The sequence below is a fragment of the Myodes glareolus genome, chromosome 1, assembly GCF_982192425.1.
Source record: "Myodes glareolus chromosome 1, mMyoGla1.1, whole genome shotgun sequence".
Lineage (NCBI taxonomy): Eukaryota > Metazoa > Chordata > Mammalia > Rodentia > Cricetidae > Myodes > Myodes glareolus.
In genome coordinates, this window is record NC_142026.1 from 31,064,558 (window position 1) to 31,092,073 (window position 27,516).

General features: G+C 51.0%; 1 protein-coding gene across 1 annotated transcript in view; it reads left to right on the forward strand.

Annotated features, from left to right (window-relative positions):
* Sh3bp4 (SH3 domain binding protein 4) overlaps positions 1 to 27,516 on the forward strand; it is an 81,167-nt gene that overhangs the window by 47,659 nt on the left and 5,992 nt on the right. The window contains exons 3-4 of the mRNA XM_085696850.2: positions 15,945 to 16,192; positions 22,078 to 24,431. Coding sequence (XP_085552976.2) covers positions 16,075 to 16,192; positions 22,078 to 24,431 — 2,472 coding nt within the window. The 5' untranslated portion in view covers positions 15,945 to 16,074. The remainder of the gene's footprint in view (positions 1 to 15,944; positions 16,193 to 22,077; positions 24,432 to 27,516) is intronic.

Consider the following 27,516-nt stretch of genomic DNA (forward strand, 5'->3'; position numbering starts at 1 on the left):
CCAGAGCTGCTGTACACACCATCATGCTACATTCCTGTTAAATCTGAGGCCGGCAGCCAGTTCTTAAACTTCTCAAGTCACTGAGGAGAGGGCAGGCACACGGGGTATCTTTAAACCCACAGTGCACTCAGCCCGCCCTGGCAGAAAGGCCAAAGGAGGTCACACTTAGAAAGTGACTAATGCTCTAGGAAGTTGGTCTGCCTGTTTAATGAAGTACCCAAAACCCTAGTCAGTTTCATCCCTTGTGTTCAAACCACGGTGGGGTGGGGCCCTTGGGAGGTCCAGGACCCTGTAAAGCAGTCTGCAGCACATGGGGGTACCCTGTAAAGCAGTCTACAGCACATGGGAGTACCCTGTAAAGCAGTCTGCAGCATCTGGGGGTACCCTGTAAAGCAGTCTAGCACCTGGTTGTGGGAGAAAGCAGACGGCCCATCCACAAGGTTTGTTATACATAGCACAGCCCCTGCCTTCTGCAGAGGCTCACTGTCCTGGCCCGAGCTTAACACCAGGCTGTGTTTCCAGGTGTTGTACCCTGTCTTCTCTTGTTCCACCCATGGCTCATATAAGACCATGGGGTACTGGGGTCTGTCTGTCTCTCAGGCATGGGCTTGGCCAGAGTACCTAGTAAATATGATACATCCTGGGGTCCTCTCCTGGGTACTCTGGGGGATACAAGGATGGTTTGAATTTCATCTTAAGTTGTTGAACATCCCATGAGCCTCTCTGAGTCCCTGGGCCAAAGCAGCCCTCCTGAATGGTGCTGCAAGGAGAGGTCGTGCCCAGGGCACCTCACGGTGTCATTTAGGCACAGCTCAGGGCTGTGGGAGATGCAGGACTTCTCACACTGGCACACGTCAGTCATAGTCATATCGAGGATACTTGCCAGGCATGAATTTCACTTTTGCGACATTAGTGTCATCGCACCAGGAGGTGAGGGGAGACAGTTGCTGGCACCCAGAGGGTGGGGAGGAAAGGTATGGCAGGTCTCCCTGAATGCTGAGGCTAGCCCCTAGCACCGAATCTCCAAACGTGTGGGTAGTTTCAAGGCGGGGCAGCCTGGACCCTAGCGATTGCAGTGCTGGGAGGACGCAGGTGAGGAAGCGTGCACATGCCTGGCGTGTTTGAGAATCAGAAATAAGATGTGTCCTGTGTGTTGCTTTGTGTCTTAGAAGGCAAGGGTGTCCCGTGAGGATAAGACAGTTTTCGTGCTAAGAGTGGGGGCCGCTTGTTCTGATCCAAGGCTCCAGACGGGCTGCAGACAGCGTGGGGGCCAAGGCTAGTCTGTCCTCAGCCCCCCATCAGCCATTTCCACTTCAGCATGATCACCAGAAGCCCTTGGGATTCTGGGAGGGGCACATGTGACCTCTCCCTAGAGTTGAGTACAAGGCCATAGATTGGGGGACACGGAGAAAATGACAAGTACTTGAATCCTCTGCATCCCACCTCTGTGGTCTTTCCTGTCTTCCTTTGGGTAAAATGATGTCTTCCTATCCCATACACAAGAAGGAAAGACAGACCATCTGAGACTTTTAAGATAGCCGACTTCTAAATTCTTAGTTTGTCCTGCGTGGGAAAGGGGGAGAGAGAACTCAGGCTCATGGGCCCCGGGGCCAGTTGCCTCAAGTCGTCTAGGTGCTTTGGGTAGGCATGGGAGTGGATAGAGGTGATGTGTAGTGAGTGTGTTCTGCAGGAATCCATGGGGGCTTTCAGGGACACGGAGTGAGTGAGGGGAATGCAGAGTTGACAGCATGCAGTCCCAGGCCCTCCCGATTTTGTCGACAAGCTCTAACCTCCCACGGTCCCCTCTGGGCTGGTGGGTACACTTCCCGAGCCTGTTGCTTGTCTGGCTGACAGGATTTTCCTCCTCCAGCCTCTCTTGGTCTTGGCAAGTAAAAGCTATTGAGGTTTGTGAGTCAATGGGAGTGTCTCAGGTACCTTTTAAGTCTCTACCACAGAGTACCTCGGGGGGGGGGGGCTGCGAGGCACTGGAGTTTGGGGGTAGAGTGCTGTCTTCAGGTGGGGGAACCTGGGAGGGTGCAGGACTCCGTGTTGGCAATTTGTCGCTCCCCGCCCTCACCTTTAGCTTCTTCTCTTGAGTACCTCTCAGCACTGTCTGGGGGCAGAGGCTTCAGGAGCAGGGTTTTCTCCAAGCACTCTGAGGAAGCAGGGAAACAGGCCAGACCTGAAGAAGGTGCTAGAAAGAAAACTCCAACGTAGAGTAAAGACTGCCGCCATGGCGAGGAATCTTCCTAGAGGGACATTGAATTGAGGTTCAAACAGAGAAACTGAGGCAGGTGAGGTTGTGTGGGGCAGAGCTTGCCTGCCAGAGGGAACTGCCTGCCCAGTTCATAGTTCCCCGGCAGAAATAAGCGAAACTACACTAAGGAGAGCACTGGGTATTGGGCCGGGGTGGGGGAGGGGGAGCGGTCTCCTTTAGAGAGGCAAGTGTTCATTAAAAGCACAGCAAGGTGCCCCTGTGCTCACAGGAGAATGGTTTGGAAGTGAGTTCCTGGGCAGGGGATTGACTGACAGAGGAGATAACAGGTCCCTGCAGTGAGCCCAGGTAGAGTCCCAGGGACCCATAGAAACACGGTCAGATGAAGGGTCCAGCCTGGCCAGGGCTGTATCTGAGACCCAGGACAGGGAGGAAAGCTGGGGAATTGTTGGAGCACGTGGCGCAGCTGGCAGACAGGGCAGAACTTACTGTCACCACTCCCAGTTCTACTGTTGCCACCTCTTCAGGAAGAGGCTGGTCCCCAAAGTGTGCCAGGAATCACACCCTCCAGCATTGTGTTCCGGGTGAGCAGTCTGAGGTCTGAATTCCCAGGCTGTATTCCCTCTCTTTAGGGAGGAAGGGGTTATACTGATTCCAAAGTTTTCGTTTCTCTCTCCTTCCTTCCTTCCTTCCTTCCTTCCTTCCTTCCTTCCTTCCTTCCTTCCTTCCTTCCTTCCTTCCTTCCTTCCTTCCTTCCTTTTCCCGAGACAGGGTTTCTCTGTGAAACAGTCCTGACTGTCCTGGAACCCTCTCTGTAGACCAGGCTGACCTCGAACTCATAGAGATCCGCCTGCCTCTGCCTCCCAAGTACAAAGACGTGCACCACCACTGCCTGGCTGATTCTAAAGATTTATTGTTTACCTGCTCCTACCTCCAGTCATACAGTGCTCACCAGTACACCACTCATGTGGGGGTCAGAGGACAAGCGCAGGAGCTGGTCCTGTCCTTCACCATATGAACCCAGGATCAACCTCAGGTCGTCCACTGAGACATCTCCCTAGCCTAAGAGGAGTTTCAAAGTTTTGGGTTTTGCCATTGTTTTAATATGTAAGTATGTGCTTGTGTGCGTATATGTACACCATGTGTGTGCAGTGTTCATTGAGGCCAGAGAGGGCAACATGTCCTTTAAAACTAGAGTCACAGATGCCTGTGAGCTGCCCTGTGGGTGCTGGGACCCACACCCACACCCATGTCTTCCGGAAGAGTAGTGAGCGCTCTTCACCTCTATGTCGTTTCTGCAGCCCCCAAGAGTAGAATTTTTTTAAATATTTATTTATTTATTTATTTATTTATTTATTTATTATGTATGCAATATTCTGTCTGTATGTATCCCTGAAGGCCAGAAGAGGGCACCAGACCTCATTACAGATGATTGTGAGCCACCATGTGGTGGCTGGGAATTGAACTCAGGACCCTTTGGAAGAGCAGGCAATGCTCTTAACCTCTGAGCCATCTCTCCAGCCCCCAAGAGTAGAATTTTTAAAAGAAAGAATGGCATATTGCAATTCCTGCTTAGAAGCACACGCCATGATGGCCGTACATGCATGTATTTTGTCTGTTTGGTTTGGGTTTTGAGACAGGGTGACTAGAACTCACCGTGTAGTCCAAGCTGGTATCAAACTTGCCCAAGTTAACACTTACTTACATTACAGCTTCAAATGTAATATTTTAAATCAGTTATTGACTAGACCAGGAGAAAGACAGCTAGGGTGAATCTCTGTGCCAGTGGGGAGGCTGATTTGCAATGGATGAGAAAGTCAAGGAAGGACGGCCATGCAGGACAGACTGGCAGGCCAAGGTACCAAGACGGGGTCTGTGCAAGTTGTTAGCATTCATCGGTGTCTCTAAGGCGGGTTTCAGCTATTGAATTTATAGTGTGTAGATACAGAAGCCAGTGGCTTTTCAGAAATACTGTCCTGAAAATATAGGAGAAAAAACTGCTCAGTGGTAGTAAACACTTCAAATCCAGTTTAAACTGTTCCTGAGATGTGTTCTGGGCAGAAGGTGAGCTGGCTCTTTGAGACAGGTCTCATGTGGTCCAGGCTGGCCCCAGACCTGCTGTTTAGGCAAGACTGGTCTTGATTTTCAGATCCTTGAGCACACTCAGCCAGGGTACATTTGGTGAGGAACATTTTATTAAATTATTCTAAAGTTCCTCAAGGAAAAATAGGTTAAAAAAAGAAACGTACATATGATTTTTGCAGGAGGGTGGCCCTTGGAAATTCTGTCACAATTCCATAAGAGGATATTATCACAGAAATTGGCAGACTGCTGACCCAGAGTGGCTCCAGCGCAGACCCTCATGTCCGCATGTATTAAAGCGTGTAACGGTGACATTGATTAGTCAGTAGGGGACATGTTGTTCAGGAACACCATGTAGAAGTAATTACTCAGTTCTTTGCTAATTAATTTTGTGACATTTCTCACCGAGAAGCAAAATAAATTCTTTGTACATTAATGTCAGTACACAAACCAATTTTTTAAGTAAAGGGAAGGAAGCGCTCATCAAATTTTCCATTAAGAGGGGCCGTGCTGTGCATCCAGGGAAAGCCAGACAGGGCTGATTGATACGTTTGCATAATTCAGACTTCAAGCCAGCCAGTGGGTGAAGCTCAAGCAGTAGGGTGGAAAATGGGCCAGAGAGACGGCTCACAGGCTAAGAGCACTGGCTGCTCCTGCAGAGGACCTGGGTTCAATTCCCAGCGCCCAGTGGCAACTCAGGGTCATCTGGGAATCTAACACCCTCTTCTGGACTCCTCAGGTACTGCATGGTATGCACATACATACGTACATACCTACATACATCATACATACATACATACATGCAAGTAAACACATATAAGTAAATCTTTGGAAGAAAGGAAGAAAGAAAGGCATGTGATGGTATGTTCTGAGACACATAACACAAAGCCATCTTGTCACTGTTTAAATAGAAACCTGATACTACAATGTCACCAAATGCCACTGTCACAGGTCATGATCTGAGTTCTGGGTGGTGGTGAAGGAAAGTGACTCAAACTTGGATATTCTGATCCTACTTGGTAAGTTCGAGCCTTTCTTCAACTGCTGCAGAAGGGTGGGAAATGACCTCCCGCCACCGTTGAGAGGTTTTAAATGTCTAGAACCTTCCAGCAAAGCATTTGGTAAGTCTTCATTGTTCTCATCTAGGTAACTGTCCTAAGAAAATAATTTAAAAGTCAGGTGTGGCGGCACACAACTGTCATCCCAGCAATTGGGAAGTAGAGGCGGGAGAACTGCTGTGTATTTAAGGATAGCCTGGGCTACCGAATGAGATCCTGTACCCCTCCACACATGCACACAGGAAAAAAAATAATTCAGAATGCAGTAAAATTAGGTATCAGGGTCACTTCAAGAATTGGGCGTGGGTGTAAAGCTTCAGGCCGTGGTAGTCAGGCCCCTGCAGACCTGAAGATGAGGTTGTTGGCTTGGTCAGCCTGGCTCACTTCTGAGGCCTTTTCAGTCTGGGCCTTAACGTTGCCCTCTTCACTCAGGAAGCCCCATCATCTGAGTAGTAGAGTTGCAAGCAAAAAGGAGTGTAAACAAACGTCATACTGATTCACCCTGGGTCACAGTGACAGAACTGGGTACCTCGGGTTCCACCCTCCAGGGTTCGTTCCCTTCGTGGGTGTCATGAGAGACTTTGAAATGTTCGGTTTCCACTCACCAGTCAGACAGCCTGCCTCTGTGCTGAGAAAGTGGCTTTGCCAAGTTCCAGAGGACCTGTAGAAGCCAGGGCTGGAGATGGGGGCTGGGAATGGGACTTAATAAAGTACATCTTTAAATGATAAGTAAGAAAACAAAGACGTTTAACATTATTAAAGGAAAATGTCCCTTCCTCCGAAAGGTCAGCCCTTCCCTTTTCTGCCAAATGTACACCTCTGAAAATAAAGTAGATTAGGATCTTACCATTAGATTTACTGGTTATTTCCGTGTTACATTGTATTGATTTTTGGTTCTTTGAGCAATCCTAAGGAGATGCATATTAATGGTACTTTTAAAGAGATAGGCTGCTACACCCCCCCACGCCCACCTCCGATCATGCTGGGTGCTTATGGGCTCCCATTTCCACAGCATCTGGAACACTTTATCTCTATCCTTAATTTCCTGAGGGCAAATAGACGGAGGAGCCATAGAATGTCTGGAGGGACAAGAGCTCTGTGCTCCTCCGTTTCCCCAAATAAGCCTTTGCAAAGCTCCGGTTTCTAATTGGTTCATTGTTCTAGCTAGCTGGTCAGTGATTGATCATGGGCACTTGTTCTCGGGGCAAGAGCGGGGAATCTGCTTCCATCCCAGGAATCTTATCACTTGCTCACTATACTAAATGGTCCTTCTTTTTCTTTCTTTCCGAGCCAGGGTCTCACTGTATCCCAGGCTGACCTCTGCATGTGAGGTGATTCTCCTGCCTCAGCCTCCCTGGTGCTGTGAATACAGGCATATACCACATAGACTTAGCTCAATGTTAGCTATTTAGTAAAGCTGGTAGGTGACATGTTGGCAGAGTCCTTCTGGCAAGAGACAGACACTAATTTAGTAATAACTGAGGCTAAGGAAGGAACCCTTGGGTGTCCTGTCCTCACCTTGCCTGAGCGGCACCTCGGTGTGCATGCCGTTCAGCACTGGGCAGTGTAGCGCATTTTGGTTTTTTTTCTCATGCTCCATTTGGAGGGCACAGCTCTGCCCTCTCCCCTGGGTTTTGCAGGGACGGCTGTAGTGGACTGCCGTGGATCTGCTTGGGGTGCGGTGACTTCCGCTTTGTGCCCCTGGAATTCAACGCGCGTCCTGAACTTGAGTCTCAAACATGGCACATATGGACTGCTCTTGGGGACATGCAGGAGACTCAGGCCTGCGTAAGGTAGCTGCCTCCTCCCCGTTAGCTTCGGCGACACCCCTTTCAATATGGCCAAGCCTGGGCTCCCTCACTTGTGAGGTGGGCAGACTGGCCATCCCTGGGCTTCCCAGAGTTCTACCTAAGACCATCCTAAGGATCCCGTGAGGAAGGGATAGTAGAAAAGATGTTTTCAATTTGCCTGGGTAGACTTAGAAAGCGTCCTTAAGACAAAGTCAGCTGTTGGGTGGGTTGATTTTTTTTTTTTTAAGAATTTTAACATTTTAATTTTTTTTATGTTTATGTATGTGGTCTGTGAGAGCATCCCACGTGTGTAATTCTCCTGAGGCCTGAAGAAGGTGTTACAGGCTGAAGCTGGCATTACAGGTTCTTATAGGCCATCCAGCTGAGATGCTGTGAGCCAAACCCGGGTCCTCTGCAAGAGCAGCAAGCCTCTTAACCACTGAGCCTTAACCCAAGCCTACTGATGTATTTAAAGAGTGCTATTAAATTACACATACACGGTGGTCTGATTTTTATTTTTTGAAACAGGGTATCACTATGTAGCTGAGGTTGACCTTGAACTTGGAATTCTGCCTCAGCCTCTCAATTTCTTGGATTGTAAGTACAACTCACTCCATCTAACTGTTTTGGTTGTTTGGTTTGGTTGACTTTTTGCTTGTTTTGGACGTCAATGACTAGTTTTGGAAATCATGCATCCTACTGGCTTGCAGACTTGGGTCACATGTCAGATGGAGTCTGACCTCAAGTTAGATGAATGAACATCCCTCTTTCTCAATGCTGTAACCACACTTCAGAGATAATTGTGCCTTTTCTTCCTGGCCACTGAATGGAGATCAGAACCTGGAAGTATATGCAGTCTGGGCCAGTCACAAGACCTTCCTCATCCCCTATCTGCCAGCAGCTACGCCACACGCTGGCTTGGTCTCCCATATGACACAGCGGAACAGACCATGGACTTGGTTCTGATGAGTGACTCTGAGGTTCTAGGAGACAGGCTTTGCCACGCTCTTAATGGCTGGCCTCCAAACTCTGAGATTTTCTGCAGCGTGGGGCATAAGGGGGTGCTTTGTCCGCTGTGGCACAATCAATGTGGCAGTCTTGATCCCCCCCCACAACCCTGTGCTCTCCCAACTCAATTTTCCGTACTTTTGTCGCTGATCCAGCCCATTCTTGCCCACTTGGTCTCCATCGCTGCAAGCGAGCTAGGCTTCCCAACTGTCGCTGGCCCCTGGGCTCCCCTTCAAGTCTCTGGTGAATCCTTCAGCATTGCAGGGTTGGTCCTTCGTTGTGTTTTAAGGTGTGTTGCGTCTGTTTATGCTGTGGAACATTTGTTTTAATGATGCAAAGGTGTGCTGCACTCTTTTGTGTTGCATTTCTTTAACTCTGTGAACCTGTGTGACTTTGCCCGTCTCATACACCCGATGGTCTAATAAACAGCTGAACGGCCAATAGTGAGGCAGAAGAAAGGATAGGCAGGCCTGGCAGGCAGAGAGAATAAATAGAAGGAGAACTCTGGAAAGAAAAAGAGGACTCCATGGGCCAGCTACACAACTAGCAACCGAGGAAGAAAGAAAGAAATTCAAAAATAGAGAAAGGTACCAGAGGCAAAGGTCGACGGGGTCATTTAAATTTAGAAAAGCTGACTGGAAACAAGCTAAGGTCAAGCATTTGTAGGTAAGAATGAGCCTCCGTGTATTTATTTGGGAGATGGGTGGTGGGCCCCCCAACGAGCCGAAAGAGTAAAAGAGTAAAAACAACCAACTACAGTCCTTGAGTGTGGGCAAGTTACTGCCCTGCCCCCAGGGGACACAGTTCTTCTCCTCTGAGTCCTAGGACCCTTTTTTTCTAGAAGCTGATACTGAGCGGTGTCTGCTATGGTGACTTTATGCCATGGCCATGAGAAGGACATCCCTTCTTTAGATCGTGAGACAGAGCCTGCTCGGCACACGGGCCTTGCTCTACCGTTCTGTCCCCCACTCCCTCCATGGCAGAGCACAGGCTTCTGTAGCTGCAGACCACTACCACTTACCACGCTGACTCTCGTGTTCCTGAAACACAACACACAGGCACTGGCCCAGGAGTCTGATCTTCAGATCCCCTTTGGAAGCCACAGGGCAACACTTTGCTTTATCTACAGGTGGCAAGTGGGAACAGAAGCCCGTCTGCCAAGCTGTGGGCAGGGTTTCCATCCTCCTGGGCAGAGTTGACCCCCTCAGGAGGAAACTTCTGAGCACATTCTCCTCACCTGCTTCTCTAGGAAGCGCTTCCTTGGAGCCGTGCTGTCTCCACTTGGGACAGTGCCTAGACCAGTCTGGTTGAGGCTTGGAGGCAAATTCCCTTGGCTTTGCCTTCCTTGTAAGACCAGATACTAGGGTACTAAGGCCATGGTAGTCTTTTAGTCTCAGGGTGACTCCTAGGAAACCAAGTGACCTCCCAGTACAACTGTTTCTTAGGGAACCAGAAGATTGAAGTCACGGGGATCAGGTCAAAACTCATACACACCTTTGTTGTTGTATAAACCTGAGAAAAATCTGATGAAATCAGCCCAGTACTCCACAGACTGCAGGTGGTTGTCAAAGGTGGGTCACCTTAATCCAACAGGAATCGGTGAGGGAGGTGCCTAGCATTCATGCCCTGGTTTCCTCCCACCTTGGCTTGCTCTCCACTCCCCCCCCCCCCCGCCCTCCACCTCCTGGTTTCTGCCCAAGTCACACACAGTCCTGTGAGCTCAGGACACTCCCCATCTTGGTGCCTTTTCTGGATTGGGTTGTTTCATTGTTCCTGGAGCCAGGGTGTTGGCAGAAAGAGCACTGCATGCAAATCCCGTGACTGGGAGGTGCAGGGAAGCAAGCTGGCAGCGGCAGGAAGGGCACGGAGCGCCTGAGGCTGCCAGCAGGATCTGTCAGCGGTTCTGTCTGTGTAGAGTGCATGCCAACCTCCCAGCTCCCCGGGGTCTGGTCTCTAAGCAAGTCAGCCTTGACACACAGGAAAGAAAACCTCAGTAGTTAGGAGTGAGCCTCACAGAGCGTGCCTCCTTACCCAAGCAGCGCCTGGAAGGTTGGGGTGGAGTCATTGCCTACCCCTCCCAGTGTCCCGAGACTGACCTAGAGGGTAAGCAGCCATGGGCTGCCCGGGAGAAGGACGGCTGGAACATGAGAAATGGAGGCATCTTTCTTTAGAGAAATGCAGGTGTCTTTTTCGCTTAGCCTGGTTCTCTGACCACTTCCAAGGTGCCCACCCAGACAGGCCATCAGTGTTTAGGGGGACGTCAACAGGGTGGGTTCCCAAGTTCAACATGATGTGTATCATCTAGTCACATCCGCCCCTTGGCTCTATAAAAGTCAATCGGGACACCTACCACATACCTCTGCCCCATCCTCTTGGGAATTCCCTACAGCAGGAGCAGAAAGACCGAGTAAGTCTGTGTTCCATGGGTACCTTGCTAAGGAAGAGTGGGACTTGAGTGGTGATGGGAAAAGTACAGCAGAAGTGTGGGGTGAAGTCATTCCTCTTGCTGTAGATCAGATGTTATACATGGGTGGATGAATGAATGGACAGACGGATGGATGGATGGATGGATGGATGGATGGATGGATGGATGGATGGATGGATGGATGGATGGACAGATAGATGGGTGGATGGATGAATGGATGGGCAGATGGAAGGATGGATGGACAGACAGACAGATAGATAGCTGGGTGGATGGATGGGGGATCTGGGGAGAACTTTCCAGGCCTCCAAACAGCACACACTGGCATGCTGGATCCTGTTGTGGGAAGGGAACTTGAGGGAGACCGTGGAGGCAGGTGGGAGGAGGGCAGGTAGTGTGGTGCCTGGAGGTGGTGTCAGCACTCCTGAGAACACAGAAGGGAGGGTGGAGAGCCTCCCACTGCTGATTGAGGTGTGGGCTACAGGGTGCAGGCAGCCTGGTGGGAAGGAGCCAATTTCTGTAATTGAGCTGAGCCGAGGTGGTGTGCCCATGCTGAGAAAGGTCAGATGGAGGTTACTCCCTGACAGTGGAGGGGTGTGTGTGTCACTGAGGGATATTGGGGGTCCTCTGACTGTTTAGCTGGTCGAATGGAGCTGCCAATGGCAGGTAAGAGCTGGGGAAGGTATGAGGCCACCTTTGGGTTGGACTTAGACCCAGGAAACCTTAGATACCTATGTGGTCCTGTACCCAAGATAGGGTGTTGTATGGGAGCCTAGCCATGTCCACCTGAGTCTTTAAGGGCCCAGAGTGTTAATAAACAGTTTGAAAATGGTAATAGCTGGGGTTGAGAGGCCTGAGGACATTGGTTAACTGGGTTGATCTGATGAGAGCTAGTACCCATGAGTCACCTAGAAGTTGCAGAATCCTGGGGAAGTGGGTGGAGCCAAGGGGTAGGGGATGCAGAGAAGCCTGGATTCTCAAAAGCCCAGGTAAGCCATCATGGTTTTCATTTGGTCCTGGAATGAAAAATGAAAGAGCATCTCCTCGGCAGGCCTGAGAAACAGCAGGTCCCAATGTAGTCGGGATGGGTGTGCAGTAGAAGGAGGCAGGCTGCAAACCTGGCGGTGAAGGTGAGACAGACCCAAGAGGGCTTAGCATGCCAGGCTGGGAAAGCTGACTTGGCCTCCTTCGAGACCAGAAATAACTCCCAGAGGTTTGAAGGAATGAGATGGCGTGACCTTAGAGAAAATGAGGTGCCCGCAAGGACAGATGGTGAAGAATCGGTAAAGCCCATAGCACTGGCTGTAAGGCTAAGGAAGCAGTGGCCAGCCTTGAGGCTGTCACAAGGACTCCCGAGAGCAGTTACTTCCGCAAGGTGAGTGAGGGATGGAGGGTTGGTACTCATGCCTTGTCAGCACGAGGAGGGTCAGGCCAGGACAGCGAGAAGCCCAGGTGGAGGGAATTGAGTGCATTCACCGGTAGCAATGGGAGTGAGAACCATCTTCTGGGCAATGGTGCAGGGTGCAGGGTAACTCTGGGCGCCGGCAGCTGCCATTCTCTCTGTGTGCCTGGCACAGAGCCATAGAGTTGGTAGAAAAGGGCTTCACATTCCACCTGCCTGGACTGTCTCTCAAGGAGGGAGCAGGGACCCGTCCAGGCAAGTCCAGAGGGGCCAACTGCCCTCTCGCTTAGCTGGAAGCAAATGTCCTCAAAGGATCACTCAGTGTGGTGTTGACAGTGCCAGGATCCAATTCAAGGATGGGCTATCACTGGACAGGGAAAAAAAAAAACTGTCCTTCTTAGGATTTTTTTTTTTTTTACCATAGGACAAAGGTCCCCTACTCTGTGGAACAGGTGGGGGCTGTGTGTGAGTGAGCGCATTGGTGCCCAGTTTGAATACAAGGCATGTCGGAGTACTGGTGGTCACACTTCAGAGCTCGGCTTCTCCATCTGATGGAGCATCCATAGCTGGTGACTTATCTGTCTCTTGAATGTCGCCTCTGAGGGTGTCGTTGTTTTCTATATCTTGCTGGTCTCTGTGTAACTGCAGCCGTCCCTTTTGTCTCTCTCCGGGCTCAGGGCACTAAGGTGTCCCCTCCATTAGAGACAACCATGATTCGTCTTCTTAGAACACTGGATCTGACCCCAGGCCTCATGGCCATGAAGGGATCCCGGACCACTTTTCTGTATTGATCGCTTGTGTTTTCCACTGGCCTCTGAGTCCTTCGTGGTGATTGTGGAGAACCTCCAGAGCCTTGTAGATACAATGCCCTGGTGTCCACCCCGATCCACCCCGATAAAGCTGCCCACTCAGAAATATCCCGGTACCTCTGTGTAAATTGTTCCTCTGCTCTGGATTTTGGGAGAGGCAAGACCATCCAGCCGATCCCTCAATAGTGTCCTCTGTTCCTGCACCTGGCCAGCAGCATCCAACTTTCCTAATCCCACAGTAACCATTCCCAAAGGAAACAGTGTTTTTCTCAGCTACATCACTTGACTGTTCCCAACCAGGAGTGTCAGGCTGTGATAAAACACCACAACCAAAAGCAGCATATGGGTGAAATGATGTATTTCGGCTTACGGTTCCCGAGGGCTAAGAGTTCATCATGGTAGGGAAGCATGCCAGCAAGCAAGCACCAGACGTTAGTGGCAGGCGCAGGAAGGCTGAGAGCTCCCGTGTTGAACCACAAACACAAACGGCAGAAAGTGAACTGGAAGTACCATGAGCCTTTTAATCCTCAAACCCACCCTTGGTGATGTACTTCCTCCAGCAAGGCTGCACCACCTAAAGCTCCCCAAACAGGGCTGCCAACTGGGGCCAAGTATTCAAATACTGGGCCCCCTAGGAGACATTTTCATTTGAACCCCCAAAGAGCCCAGGGAAAGGCGTCACTGACCCATCCAGCCCTGGTCCCCACCGACCCACTTTGTGTGCTGTTCTTGACTAGGCACTCCAGGACCTACCCTTGGTCCAGTTCCAGGCTCCAGGTACTGTTGAGCAGGGCTGTACTGAGCTCCAGCTCCTATGGCCCATCTCATCCCAGACCGTTTGTGTGGGAGCCCAGATAAGGTTCTGCCCATAGCTTTCTGAAACCAAGAGGTTGCCTCGGAGCTCAGCACTGTGCCCCTCTTTTCCGTTTGGGCTTTGATTCTTTAACTCTCTACAAAATCGGTTCTTGTGGCTAGGAGTGGGACAAAGACCCCTTCCTAAAAGGAGTATGGGAGGAGAGACGGCAGAAGTGACTGAGTGGTTTCTGCGTTGGAGGGACATGCTAGACATGAGGAAAGCCGGCACAAGTAGTGAATACCTGTGTCTTTAGAGCAGATTAAGAGCCAATGCATTACCTGTCCCTTGCACGGGGTCCTCAGAGCAGCTCTGGGCTGCACCAGCATCTACGAGGCAAACCAAGTCTGCCGTCAGCTGTCACAGCCAGTAGACAACCCCTGACCTCACCTTCCCTTCCACATTGGTTGCATAGTCAACTGCCTCTGCGTAGGCACCCCAGCCTTAGGGGACTCTTAGCGTTGTGCAGTTGAAAAGTCTCTCCGGCAAGCTCAGGTTATGTATGGGCTCCAACCCATGCCTGAAGTGACATATCCCCCACCCCCACTCTCGTGCCTCTGATTTTCCCAGTGTCCGTAAATGACACTGAGTCTTTGGCTTAGAGAACTTGGAAGCCGTGATCTTCTGGAGTCTTGAGGTGGGTGGGAACCCGGAAGCCTTTCTTGGAGCTCTGCCCACTGGTCTCTGATGCTTGGTGGTGGTAAATGGTGTTCCTTGAGTCCTTGCCTTCTGTTCTCCATCATTCCGTATGAAGCATCATGTATTGTCCTTTAAAAAAAAAAATCCAAGTCTAGTTTATGCGATTTTAACCCCAGGAGATAGACACAAATACTAGGGCTGAATAGGATTCAGGTTGTGTACCGGTCACCCTGTCAGCCGGAGATGGGAGCAGAGCCTGCTCATTTACTGCATGGGGCCTTTGAGTGTGTGTGTGTGGGGGGGGGGGGGTGTAGTGATATTTCACTTGTATTTTAATAAATAAAGCTTGCCTGAAGATCAGAGAGTTAAACAGCCCCACTGGCCAGCCTTACAGACCAGGCAGTGGTAACATACACCTCTAATCCCATAAGCACACTAGTTTGCCATAGAAACTGGGCAGTGCATTCCTCAAATCCCAGTAGTGCACACCTTTAATCCCAGCACTAGAGAGGAATATAAAATGGGAGGAGACAGCTCACAGACACAGTCTCCTGAGATTCCTGGAGGCAGGATCACCATTTCAGATTAAGATAGAGATAAGAACCAGTGGCTGACTGCTTTGCTTTTCTGACTTCAGGTTGAACCCCAGTATCTGTCTGTGGGTTTTTGTTAATCGGGCTACAGAGATACAGAGGCTGGCGCTGGTGAGCGCAAAGTATCACCTTGTTATGGAGAGTGGGTGTGAGAACCTCACACCTGCGTCAGGGGCCCCATTTCCAGCCATCTTCTAAATAGAGTTTTGAGCCATGAGGAACTCAAGTCATGCTGTAAGGACCCAGTTGTGTGGGGATGAAATTTGTCTGTCTCCTTCCAGTGTGGTGGGCCAGCAGTGGCTGATGGTGGCCCGCTGAGGCAGGTTTCCGTTAGAGAGAGATGCTGCAAAAGTCATGCATTGAAATCAACCCTTTGCCGTTGCTATTACTTGACCATCAGTCCTGGGTTAGGGTCTGCTCCAAACCAATGAAATGCACCCCCATCTCGCCACAGGTGCTTAAGTCCTGTCTCTCCCCCTACTCAGAGCAAACCTCACTAGTAATGTCCTCCACGCCTAGTAATAGCAGTTCAATGGTGGGCCCAATATCACATGTATTAGCTGCACATCAAATCTCTCATGGCCCCAAAGACTGGATGCCTGTTTGAGGTCCAGTGGGGACTGTGGGTACGCACAAGCAAGGAGCAGCCCCCTAAATCACTGTGGAAAGGCCTTAAGAGTCACGGGCTCAGTATTGCCTGTGCTAAGCAACCCATGGTTGTTCCTCCAACAGGACCCATAACTCTGGGCAGACAGAGGCTGTTTTCTTCCTGAGTCCTGGAAGTGGCAGTGTCCCACACAGACCCAGACTGTCCCCTCTGACTGCATTGAATAGCCACCCAGGTGCTGGGACACATTTCACAGACCCCATTGTGCCCTAGGAAGAGTGTCTCTGCATGCTCACTGGGCACAGAGTCTGGGCAGCATGCCGCCTCTGCTCCCAGGCCAGAGCAATGAATTGCTCCTCTCTTCCCTGGAATGATCTGGAAGAAAGAGGATTCCCTCCTCCTGGACGATTCCCCTCAAAGCCATGCTCTGCTCGCTCAGAGGAAATCATTTCTTCTCTCCCTCCAGGAAGAAGCACACTGCCCAGTTGACCCTGCCGTGCAGTGTGGCTGCCCTATGAGACTGCAGCTGCTGTCCCTGCTGGAACTGGGGGAGAAGACATGAGTCCATAGCGCCTCACCCGCCCAAGACTTTCAGCATGGCGGCCCAGCGCATCCGGGCAGCCAACTCCAGTGGCCTCCCTCGGTGCAAGTCAGAGGGGACTCTGATTGACCTGAGCGAGGGCTTCTCAGAGACAAGCTTTAATGATGTCAAAGGTAAGGTCCTAGCCAACCGCTGGCTGAGGAGACAGTGGGATGTTGATGTCTCTCTAACCCTGGAGCTTCTTAGGCGTATGGGCAGCCGGTTTTGTATCCCTCCCTCTAACCCTTGCTGTGCTCTTGGTTCCTCCCTGAAACAATGCCATTTATCTCAGTTTTGAGTGTGTAGGGAGACAGTTGTGTGCACACGCGTGCGCTTACTATTATGTGGGCAGGGATGCACACGGGTGGGGGTGCACATGTATGCAAGTTCCCTTTGGAGTCCACATGTCACTCAGATGCTACCCGCCTTGGTTTCTAAGACGGGATCTTACTGAACCTGGAACTTACTAAGTGCACAAGGCTGGCTGGCTAGCTCACAGAATCTGACTGTTGAGCAAATCTATCTTTCAGACACACACATGTATCTTAGAATGTCATTTGATTCCTGAAAGTCTACTCTCACCTCGCTGGACCACATCTAGTCGCTTGTACTTTGGGATGCACTGGTAGCATCCTGGTCACCTGTGTCACCATAGTCCGCCTTCTTATAGCATTGACAATTCACTGCTGGTGCCACACACACACACACACACACACACGCACGCACGTGTGCACTCACGCACGCCTGCATGCATCCTCCCTGGAGAGGGCCACATAACAATGACAGCTTACTCTAAAGTCACTCCTTATCCTCCCTCTCCCACTGAGCACTTTATTCCTGAGAACTGTTCCTTCTCTCTCGGCAAACTCCAAACTAAGCGGTTCTGGACTGAAGCTACAGCCCCCGTGTCTTCAGCCCTCACATCAGCTACCTGCTCCTGCCCTGGCTAATGCACGCAGTCCTGAGCTCTGCTGCACGTGTTCTTTGAAAGAAAGGGAACAAACTGGAAGGTGTTATAGCAACAGAGTTAGTGGGTGTTGCTATAAATAACAGAACATTTGTTTTTTGCAGTCGGGTAGTGGGCAACGTGTTCTTATTTCTATCTTTGGGGGTGGAGGGGTAGAAAAGGTGAGCAGAACCTGCATGGTTTGTGCTCAAAACACAGACACGAGAGCTGAGTGTTTAAAAATAACCGTAATGCCCCGAAAGCAAGCAAGCTTGCCCCAGTACGCAGAGCCATTGTGGCTCAGAGAGGGCACCTGAGAATCCAAGGTCACTCAGGACTGAGGAGGAGGCTTAGTCTGGTCTATGCAGATGATCTCTGGCCTCGATGCTGGCCTATCCCAGCCGGCAGCATCATGTTCATTTTCTTAGTGTGCACATCAAAGGGCAAACCGACCGTTGTCACAGCACCCACTGCAGATTCTTCTACCCTCATTCATGCTTTGCTTGGGGCCAGACTTAGGGCAGGCGATAGAAAATGTCTTATTCAGAATCCTGAAGTTGCAAACACCCAGGGAATATTTTTCTCTGTATTATAACCAAGGCGGTTGTAGGTCTGGGCATTACGCCCCATATCTCATTAGGATGGGATTCGGTGAAGAGTTAGTGAGGTAGAACCTCCACCCCATACTCTCTTGTTCCTGGTGCTCGGATGGAGATTATATAGGCTTGTCCCCAGGAGGGAATTGATGACACAATCCACCATGGTGGTTTCCCAACGGATGCAAGACTGTTGCCCCTTGCAGAAGCCAGATCTTAAAGTGAAATATATTTTCATGTCTCCTAGAAGGAGAGTGCTCAGAATTTTAAGTAAAACCATTCTGATTCTTCGGTCTGGTAAACTTAAAATGATAATTTGTATTGATGTGTTTCAGACTGTGTACAAAGCATGCTTTAGTGCGTTGGCACTTTTTTCTTAATTTTGAAAATATTGCTGTAAGAGAATTAATTATTTGAAGTGAGCACAACAGGAAATAACTTTGGAGGGATTCCGACAAGGTTTTAATGGCTGGCACGCACTATTTAATTTTTATTTATGTTTTATTTACTTGTTTGTTTTTGGTTATTTGGGTTTTTTATCTTTTATTTCTAGAGGACATTACTGGCCACATATGTGGGAGAGAAGGGTTTCGATGACCTCTAACCCTGCCTGGCTCACTTCCTTTCTCCAGTTTTCCTTCAAAGATTCTTGGGATTCAGAACGAAGCCCCAGAAGCACAATGTGACCTGCCCTCCTGTTTCTATCCCTTCTTGACACATCAAGGAAAGAATTCCTCCCAGATGCTCAGGGAAAGCTCTGAGCCAGCCAGAACGCCAACAGTCCCACCCAGCTGTCCCACGTCTCTGGTTAGAGTTGGTGGGGAAATTAAGATAGGAAATTAAGGCCTATCCCAGAGGAGCCTTGTCCCGTGTGTCAGGGAGAGGTTAAACAGACAGAAGTTAAGAAGAATAGGGGCAGACAGGCCTTGCTAGTGCCTAGCTCCCTCTGCCTCTCCCATGGCTTCTCATCCAGTGGCTCTCTCTGCGTGGCCACCCAGCGTCAGGCAGTTGTGTTTCCCTGGGGTGGGGGCTCCCCAACCTGAAGGTTTTGTGTGGTTTTGTGTCTTCACACAGACTGGCTATGCTCCCATCCTGTTCGCCTGCCCATCACTGTTACTTGCGGTCACATAGCACACCTCCAGAGAGGAAGCTGGCCTCTCCCTGCAGGGTCTTCATTCATTCCTATCCTTTCAGAGGCAGGATTTGCATGATGGTTGACATTTGCATTTTAACAGAATTGAGACTCACCTAGGAGACAAATTTAGCTAGTTCCCAGACGGGGTTAATTGAGGGGTGGAGACGCACCTTATATGTGAGTAGCACCATCCCATGGACTGGAGAAAAAAAGAAGAAACTTAGGCAGGCGGCCAAGCCCCAGCACTCATCTCTGATTGCATCATCTTCCTGATTGCAGACCAGCCACCTCCCACTCTGCTAACCACGCCTTCCACCTTGACACCCTCAGACCCTGAGCCAAAGCAAACCCTTTCCTTTGCTCGGGCGCCTTTGTCACCTATTTTGTCACGGCAACAGGCAGGAAGAAGGAACCAATCTAGTTTGTCACTGTTAAGATGTGGTAGCAGGAGGACACAGGCCAGGGGACTTGTGACCTGTTTGTCACATTTGTGATTCAATGGTTCTGGTGCTGCCGTGTGACTGTCAGCTCCTAAATATTCCCTGCCCACCTGCTGTGTGCCAGGCTCCTGGAGCGCTTACAGACCTCTGAGAGACGAAGACTTCCATGCTTTCAGACATGGCCTCTTTGACAAAGACAGACTAACAACCACAATGCATACAGACCATGACGTGTATGCTAGCGTGACACGGGAGTCGTGTGGCGGAAGTGAAGACCCCAAACTTGAGGCTAAGCTTGAATGTTTTTAGGCAGGTTTGACGATGCATGAGGAGTAGTGGGGGCAGGGGGTCTGAGCCAAGTGTGCCGAAGCTCCACTGCGTGAGTCCCACGTCTTGGGCCACATTTGCCTCAGGCACAAGGAGGATGCTCTCTCCTCGTGTTCCCGTAGCAGAAATTATTCTGGATGGTGTTTTGAGGTGTTGGTTCCTGTAACCCGTCAAGTCTGCAGTGACGAACCCTGGGCCTGGCACCTGCTGATTAACCTGGGGTGGGGGCGGGGTGCAGATGCAGGGAGAGGTTTCCTCCTGCTAGAAGTCCAGACCCAGGGAGATTACCTCCTCTCCCTTCCCCGGTTTCCATTGCTAAACTCACACTGCAGGAAGGGATGCGGGCCCACATGCTTGCATGGACTGTGTTATTCCTCATTTAGCTCACTTTCATCTCAGAGTCATTTGTGAGCCTGTGTTCCCGGCACGGCTTGTTCTACAGACACGATGGTGTCCCCTAAAGATCACACACTCCTTTCCTTAAAAGTCTCTGCCTCCCCGCCCTTCTCTTCCCTTTACTTCCGTTTTTTGCACACTGACTTTTTTTATATACCTTTGCTTCAATTTAATATTGGTCTGTTTGTTCCTCTGAACTTTGAGAGTAAAGGAGAATGTTCCCCTTGCCCTGTATTGAGTGCTGTAGAGAAACAGTGAGATTAGAAGGGAATGAATGGATTTTCTGGCAGATTATGTATAACCCCAGCTTCAGGCTGTACACCATCGGGCCACACCACAGCCTACTAAAATAGATGTCTTTTCTCCATTGGGAAAAATAGGGGGCCCCTGGGTACATAGCTCCGAAAGGCAACTCAACATCGGTCTGGTGAGCCGGCAGCAGCAGGGCCCTGAATCAGGGCTTTGTGTCCTTTTAAGAGTGGAGGGCAGGTTCCAGGGCCCAGGGAAGCCCAGTGAGTGCCCCTCCACCGGCTGTGAATCTAAGTGACTTCCTTGTCTACTCCCCAAGCTTGGCCATGGAGACAGAATTTGATTTGTCGTGTCCCCTTTCAAAGAGAAAAGAACCTGGCAGGAAATGGTGTCTGGGCAGCCAGTGTGATAGATGATGACCCAGTGACCACGGACCTCATCCTGTATTGAGCAACTGTCAAGTTGGGTTAGCTGAGAATTTTTTCATCCTTTTGCTCGTTTCTGCATGTAGTCGGTTTTAGACAAAGTTTTATTTGAACTGGGAAGATGGTTCAGTGGCTAAGAGGGCTCGGCTCATTGCTTAAGCCTGAGGACATGACATCAAGTTCCAGATCTCACAATGGTAGGAGAGCACCTAGTCCTGAAAGTTACAATCTGTTCTCCACACCCATGCCATGCGCACCAATGTGTACGCGTGTGTGCACGCATGCACAATTTAGTTTAATTTTAGAAGGAAAGAATGTTTCTTTCTGTTTGCTACATAGGCCAGATGTCTCTAGACTTAAGTAAGGTCATGGTGGAGGGCTCTGCTTCCATCAGAAAGAGCTGTCTCCGAAAATCGGCTCACTTGGGGCAGGCATATGTTGGAGTTGAACACATCCGTTATGTTTCCAGGCACGTACTCTGCTTAGATGACTTAGTTTGTCTGTTCCAGGTGTTATCTGTGGTACTCACAGGCGTGGTGTGAGGGGGAAGACCAGGCCTTACCCTGAGTTGTTTTCGAAGTGATGGCTTTTCAGACTGTGTCCAAATAGATACTGGGTAGTAGTACAGCCCATGGCTAGACGAACCTCCGATTATCAGGGGGTGGGGGTTCCTTGCTTCAAGCAGTCATTTAAAATGGTTCAAAAAAACCCACAAAAATCGTTGTCACCTGAAGAAGAGTGAGGAATGGGTTGGACTTTGAAACTGAACTAGTCCTGGTTGTCAAGGACCTGCCCCTCCTTTTCTGTCTTCCATGCCAAAAGAGAACAAGAACTCAATGATCTGTCACTGGAATCTGAGGGCTCCTCATTCCCAGTTCTTACATGCAGCGAGCCACCACCTAGCCCATAGCATCACTGGGCCACTGCCTAACCAATAGCATCACTGGGCCACCGTAGCATCACTGGGCCACCGTAGCATCTCTGGGCCACTGCCTGGCCCGTAGCATCACTGGGCCACCGCCTGGCCCGTAGCATCCCTGGGCCACTGCCCAGAGTGTCTCTGAGCCACTGCCTGGCCTATGATGTCAGTGTGCTCTCCAGCATGTCACGTTTGTCCTCCCTTTCATCATAGTGACAGTCCTGATCAGAAATTAGATACAAATTTTATCAAAATGAGGTCTTCGGAGCAAAGGGACATGTTCACTGTCTATCATGTGGTCTGCCTTTCTGGGGTGGTGGAGGGACATTCTTATGGGTCTTTTGCCTCAACTAGAAGATTGAATTGGAAAGTAGCAAGGTGGAAGAATACCAGGGTATTCCTGAGTCATTACATGGATCTTTCCCCAGGATGGTTTCTGTTGTTTCCTTGCTGGGTTGGTGACTACATCATGACATCATCCAGTTCTGGCCCACCCCTCATCCACTCACTCTGTCCCCAGTTTGAAAGTGTCTCCTGTGCCTGTAGGCCTGACCTCACCCTCTCTCTCCCTCTCTGTTTTGTGCAGTGCCTTCCCCCAGTGCCTTGCTAGTAGACAACCCCACGCCTTTTGGAAATGCAAAGGAAGTGATTGCAATCAAAGACTATTGCCCAAACAACTTCACCACCCTGAAGTTCTCCAAGGGCGACCACCTCTACGTCTTGGACACATCTGGCGGGGAATGGTGGTATGCCCACAACACCACCGAGATGGGCTACATCCCTTCCTCCTACGTGCAGCCGCTGAACTACCGGAATTCTACCCTGAGTGACAGCGGCATGATTGACAATCTCCCAGATAGCCCCGAAGAAGTTGCCAAGGAGCTAGATCTGCTAGGGGGCTGGACAGACGACCAGAAAGAATCTGGCAGGCCCTACAGTAACAACCCTTTCTGGAATGGAGTCCGAACGAACCCATTTCTGAATGGGAATGCACAGCCCAGCATGGATGAGCTAAACCCCAAGAGCACTGTGGACTTGCTCCTCTTTGATACGGGCACATCTTCCTTCACCGAATCCAGCTCAGCGACCACCAACAGCACCGGCAACATCTTTGACGAGCTCCCGACCACCAATGGACTCCATGTGGAGCAGCCGGTCAAGAGGGACAATCCCTTCTTCAGAAGCAAGCGTTCCTACAGCCTTTCGGAACTCTCTGTCCTGCAAGCCAAATCGGATGCTCCCACAACGTCCGGTTTCTTCACGGGCTTGAAGTCACCCGCCCCGGAACAGTTCCAAAGCCGAGAAGATTTCCGAACTGCCTGGCTGAATCACCGGAAACTGGCCCGATCCTGCCATGACTTAGACCTGCTTGGCCAAAGCCCAGGTTGGGGCCAGACCCAAGCCGTAGAAACAAATATCGTGTGCAAGCTAGATAGTTCTGGGGGTTCTGTGCAGCTTCCCGACACCAACATCAGCATCCATGTACCCGAGGGCCATGTAGCCCCTGGGGAGACGCAGCAGATCTCCTTGAAAGCCCTGCTGGATCCTCCACTGGAGCTCAACAGTGACAGATCCAGCAGCATCAGCCCCGTGGTGGAGGTGAAGCTGAGCAACCTGGAGGTGAGTACCTTCATCATCTTGGAGATGAAAGTCTCTGCCGAGGTGAAAGGTGACATCTTCAGCAAAAGTACAGTGGTCCTGCAGTGTCTGAGAAGTGACTCAAAGGAGGGGCCTTACATGCCCATCCCCCTCAGCTACAGCTATGGGGACACGGTCCAGGTACAGCTGGACAACCTGGAGCCCTGCATGTACCTCGCTATTGTTGCCCAGGGCCCCAACATCCTCTACCCTTCCACTGTGTGGGATTTCATCAATAAGAGAGTCACTGTGGGTCTTTATGGTCCCAAGCACATCCATCCGTCCTTCAAGACAGTGGTGACCATTTTTGGACATGACTGTGCCCCGAAGACCCTCCTGGTCAGTGAGGTTACTCGGCAGGCTCCCGGTCCCGCGCCGGTAGCCCTACAGCTGTGGGGCAAACACCAGTTCATCTTGTCCAGGCCCCAGGATCTCAGAGTGTGTATGTTCTCCAACATGACCAACTACGAGGTCAAGGCCAACGAGCAAGCCAAAGTGGTGAGAGGGTTCCAGATGAAACTGGGCAAGGTCAGCCGTCTGATCTACTCCGTCATCTCCCAGAACCCCAACGAGCTGTCCGACTTCACCCTGAGGGTACAGGTGAAGGACGATCAGGACGCCATCCTCACCCAGTTCTGTGTCCAGACTCCCCAGCCACCCCCCAAAAGCGCCGTTAAACCATCCGGGCAGCGGAGGTTCCTCAAGAAGAATGAGGTCGGGAAGATCATCCTGTCCCCGTTCGTGGTCACCACCAAGTACCCAACGTTTCAGGACCGCCCCGTGTCTAGTCTCAAGTTTGGCAAGCTCCTGAAGACCGTGGTGCGGCAGAACAAGAGCCACTACCTTCTGGAGTACAAGAAGGGTGACACGGTGGCCCTGCTCAGTGAGGAGCGCATCCGCCTCAAGGGACAGCTGTGGACCAAGGAGTGGTACATCGGCTACTATCAGGGCAAGGTGGGCTTGGTGCACACTAAGAACGTGCTGGTGGTCGGCAAGGCCCGGCCCAGCCTCTTCTCAGGGCCTGAGCTGAGCACATCGCTGCTGTTGGAGCAGATCCTCCGGCCCTGCAAGTTCCTCACCTACATCTATGCTTCCGTGCGGACCCTGCTCATGGAGAACATCAGCAGCTGGCGGGCCTTCGCAGACGCCCTGGGCTACGGGAACCTGCCGCTCACCTTCTTCTGCCGGGCAGAACTGGACAGTGAGGCGGAGCGGGTGGCATCTGTTCTGGAAAAGCTGAAGGAGGACTGTAACAACCCTGACAACAAGGACCGGAAGTCCTTCCAGAAGGAGCTAGTGATGGTGAGTGCCCGGCTGGTGTCCAAACCCTGGGGTGAGCTTCCTGAGGCAGACAAGCGTGGGTCACGTTGGGCCAGCTCGCAAGGGGGCAGTATTGGAAGTGTAGCTGTTGGATCCATAAGGACCCCTAAGGAAGGTGTCTCCCTCTCTTCTGCTGCATTTATGAGCCTCTCTGTGGCCTCTGGGGGACCTGTGCGTGCTGGTTAGTTTTGGTCAACTTGACACAAACTATAGTTTCCCAGGAAGAGGGAGCCTCAGTTGAGAAACTGCCTCCATCAGATTGGCTTACGGGCAAGTCTGTGGGGGCATTTTCTTGATTAATGATTGACGTGAGCGGGGAGTTTATCCTGAATTGTCTAAGAAAGCCGAATGAGCAAGCTGTGGGATGCAAGCCCATAAGCAGTGCTCCTCCGTGGTCCCCACCCCTGCTCCTGCTTGAGTTCCTGCTCTGACTTCCTTCAGTGATCAGGATGTGTGAGCCAAATAAACTCTTCCTCCCCTCAGGTTGCTTTAGTTCGTGATGTTTATCACAGCAATAGGAAGCTAAGGGGGAGGGGCAGCAGGGTTGTGATCCAGAAGCCTTTGTTTGGGTCTTCAGAGGGTATCTGTGTGTCATTAGGTCCTCAGCAGACTCTGTGACTTAGTTAGTGGCCCAAGCCTTTTGTCCCTAATCCTGGCCTTGCCTTGATGTGAGTTTTTGCTTTGTGTTTATTACCCAGCACCTCCAGCTTCTGTCTCTACTGCGAGACCTTCTCCCTGCCTGGGGTTCATCCAAGTCCATAGCGGACAGGCTCTTGGCCAGTATGAAACGAATAGGCGTTCTAAGAAATGCATGGGAAAGAGAAGTTCCATGCTTGGTTCTGAGACACCCTGACCTCAGGCCACCTAGAGACATTTTCTGAGACCTTCCCAGGTCTTCCAGCAACCTGGGCCTTGGAGCATAAGGCAGTGGTTTCCCACAGGCAACCCACCCAAGTTGTAAGGTACTGATGGTCACTGTGGCCAGTAGAAACCCTTGGTGACCTCCTCATGATCCTTCCTGCTTTTCCTGTCCCCAGCTTCTTGGGCTGCTTTCCTGTTCCACATCCCATCCCCACCTGCCCCCTCTGCATGACATCATCACACATCTCTCTGAGGAGCAGCAAGGCGTGAGAGACCCTTTGACTGTGCCACAGCACGGGAAGAACAGGCTTATGACTCCCCAGAAATGGAGGTAGCAGTGTGAACTGCAGTTAGGAGGGCCCTTGACAGGCCCCAGTAGGCCTTGATGGCTGTCTCACCGGGAAAGAAGCCAGAAGTGAATGGGGACAACATGGGTGCTGCATGTAGGTCACCCACCAGGGTCAAACAGGTCTTTTCAGCTGTCACCATGTAAACAAATCTCTGGAAGGTCATGGAGAGTCCCTTGCCTTGGCCCCCCTGGCTGACTGGAGCTCCCCAGGGAGGAGCCCCAGCCAGCGTCCTTCAGTGACTGCAGAGTTAGGTGCATCCTAACAGCATCCCACCGCTTGAAGGACGCTTACCCAGAGTAGGCCCAATTCCTTCCTCTGTGGGCAAACATCATGGATGGGGGCTTTATGCCCATTTTCTATTTACTTTTTGTGGTCAGGTTCTTATCGATCATGGCAGGTTTGGAGAGAGGAGGGTCCTGTGCTCCTCTGAGTCCCCTCTGCCTTCCTGCCTGGAGGAGATGCAACCGGGCCTTGGCTGGAACTTGGCCCTGGGGCAAGGGCAGTTTTGTAATAAAAATAAAACAAAACCCAGGTTCCTTATGTTCTGTTCTAACCAGCTCTCTCAGGCATTGCCTCCTGAATAGCTAAATTTTAATGGCTGGCCACACGTCAAAAACCCACGGCTGGCTAACCCCAGCATCGGCAACCTGCTTCATTTTTGTGGATTCATGACTAAGGGTCAGTTGGGCCCCAGCTTTCCCATGCCCCACTTAGGAGGTCACGGCTAGACCAGTGCCCCCTTCTGTGTGTGAGCTGCCTCTGCACCATCAGCATCTCTGCTCTTACAACTCTAATTAGCGGAAGTAGGAAGGTTTGAGATGGTCACTGTGCAGACTGGAAGGGAAAGGTCTCTCCAAGGTCTGGAGGCTCCTCTCTATGGCCACCGGGCTCCTCCCCTGCACCTCAGGTCTGTAACAGCCCATGCCTCTGCCTGTGGGCTTTTCTCTTTGTCCTGCGTGCACCAGCTGTCCCCCTTGCTGTGTTCCACAGCTGATGTCCCTCCTGCCTGGAGCTCCCAGTGATGCATTCGCTCGGATGCCCATTCTGGTGTCGCTTCCAGCCCTTGATGAAGCAAGCTTGTGCTTCTGGTTCTTTGCAGTGCTTGCTCGAGTCAGGATTGGCGTATGCTTGTTTCTCATTACTGCCCTCCATTAGACCAACACTCCATGGAGGAAGGAGGGCATGGAGAAGACCCTGGAAGAGGGTGGGAGGGAGTGGGTGGGTGTGTGAGCAATGGCCGGAGCACAGAAGCATCCAGGCCTTCTGTGCTCTTGTGGGTCACGCTCTGCTTCCTTTTTCTACCGCCTTCCCACCCCTGTATGTAACAAGGGCTAGCAGCCTATGCCACTCAGGGCCACTTGTGTCCCTCTTGACAAGGGGTAGGATGTTGTGGCGGGTGTTCCACAGCTGACATTTCTGGGGCGTTCTGCACTCTGGTACCTTTGCATATTTGACTGGAGACCCTGGTGGTTTTGATGACCACTGAAGTTCAAGACCCTCTGTAAAACCTGTCTGTCCTATTCTAAGTCACAGGATCTTTCCAGAGTACAAAAAGCATCATTAGAGACATAGATCGCCAATGTCACTTTGGGGTCAGCTGACAGGAAAGTGGCAGGAGACATGTACTGTCCCTGAAGACATTGGCCCAGTGCCTGGCAGGGGTGGGGGACTTGATTTTGTAACCCGAGGTTTAGTGTGTATGTGTGGGGAGGAGGGGGTGTCTTCAGAAAGGAAGAAAATGCAGAACATTATCTATTTTTAAGGCACCCGGATCCTCTCGCGTCTTCTGTTGTAATGTGTGGGCCATGGAAAGGAGAGCTTTCTGAGTGTCTTTGAAAGTCCGAGTGGGAACACAT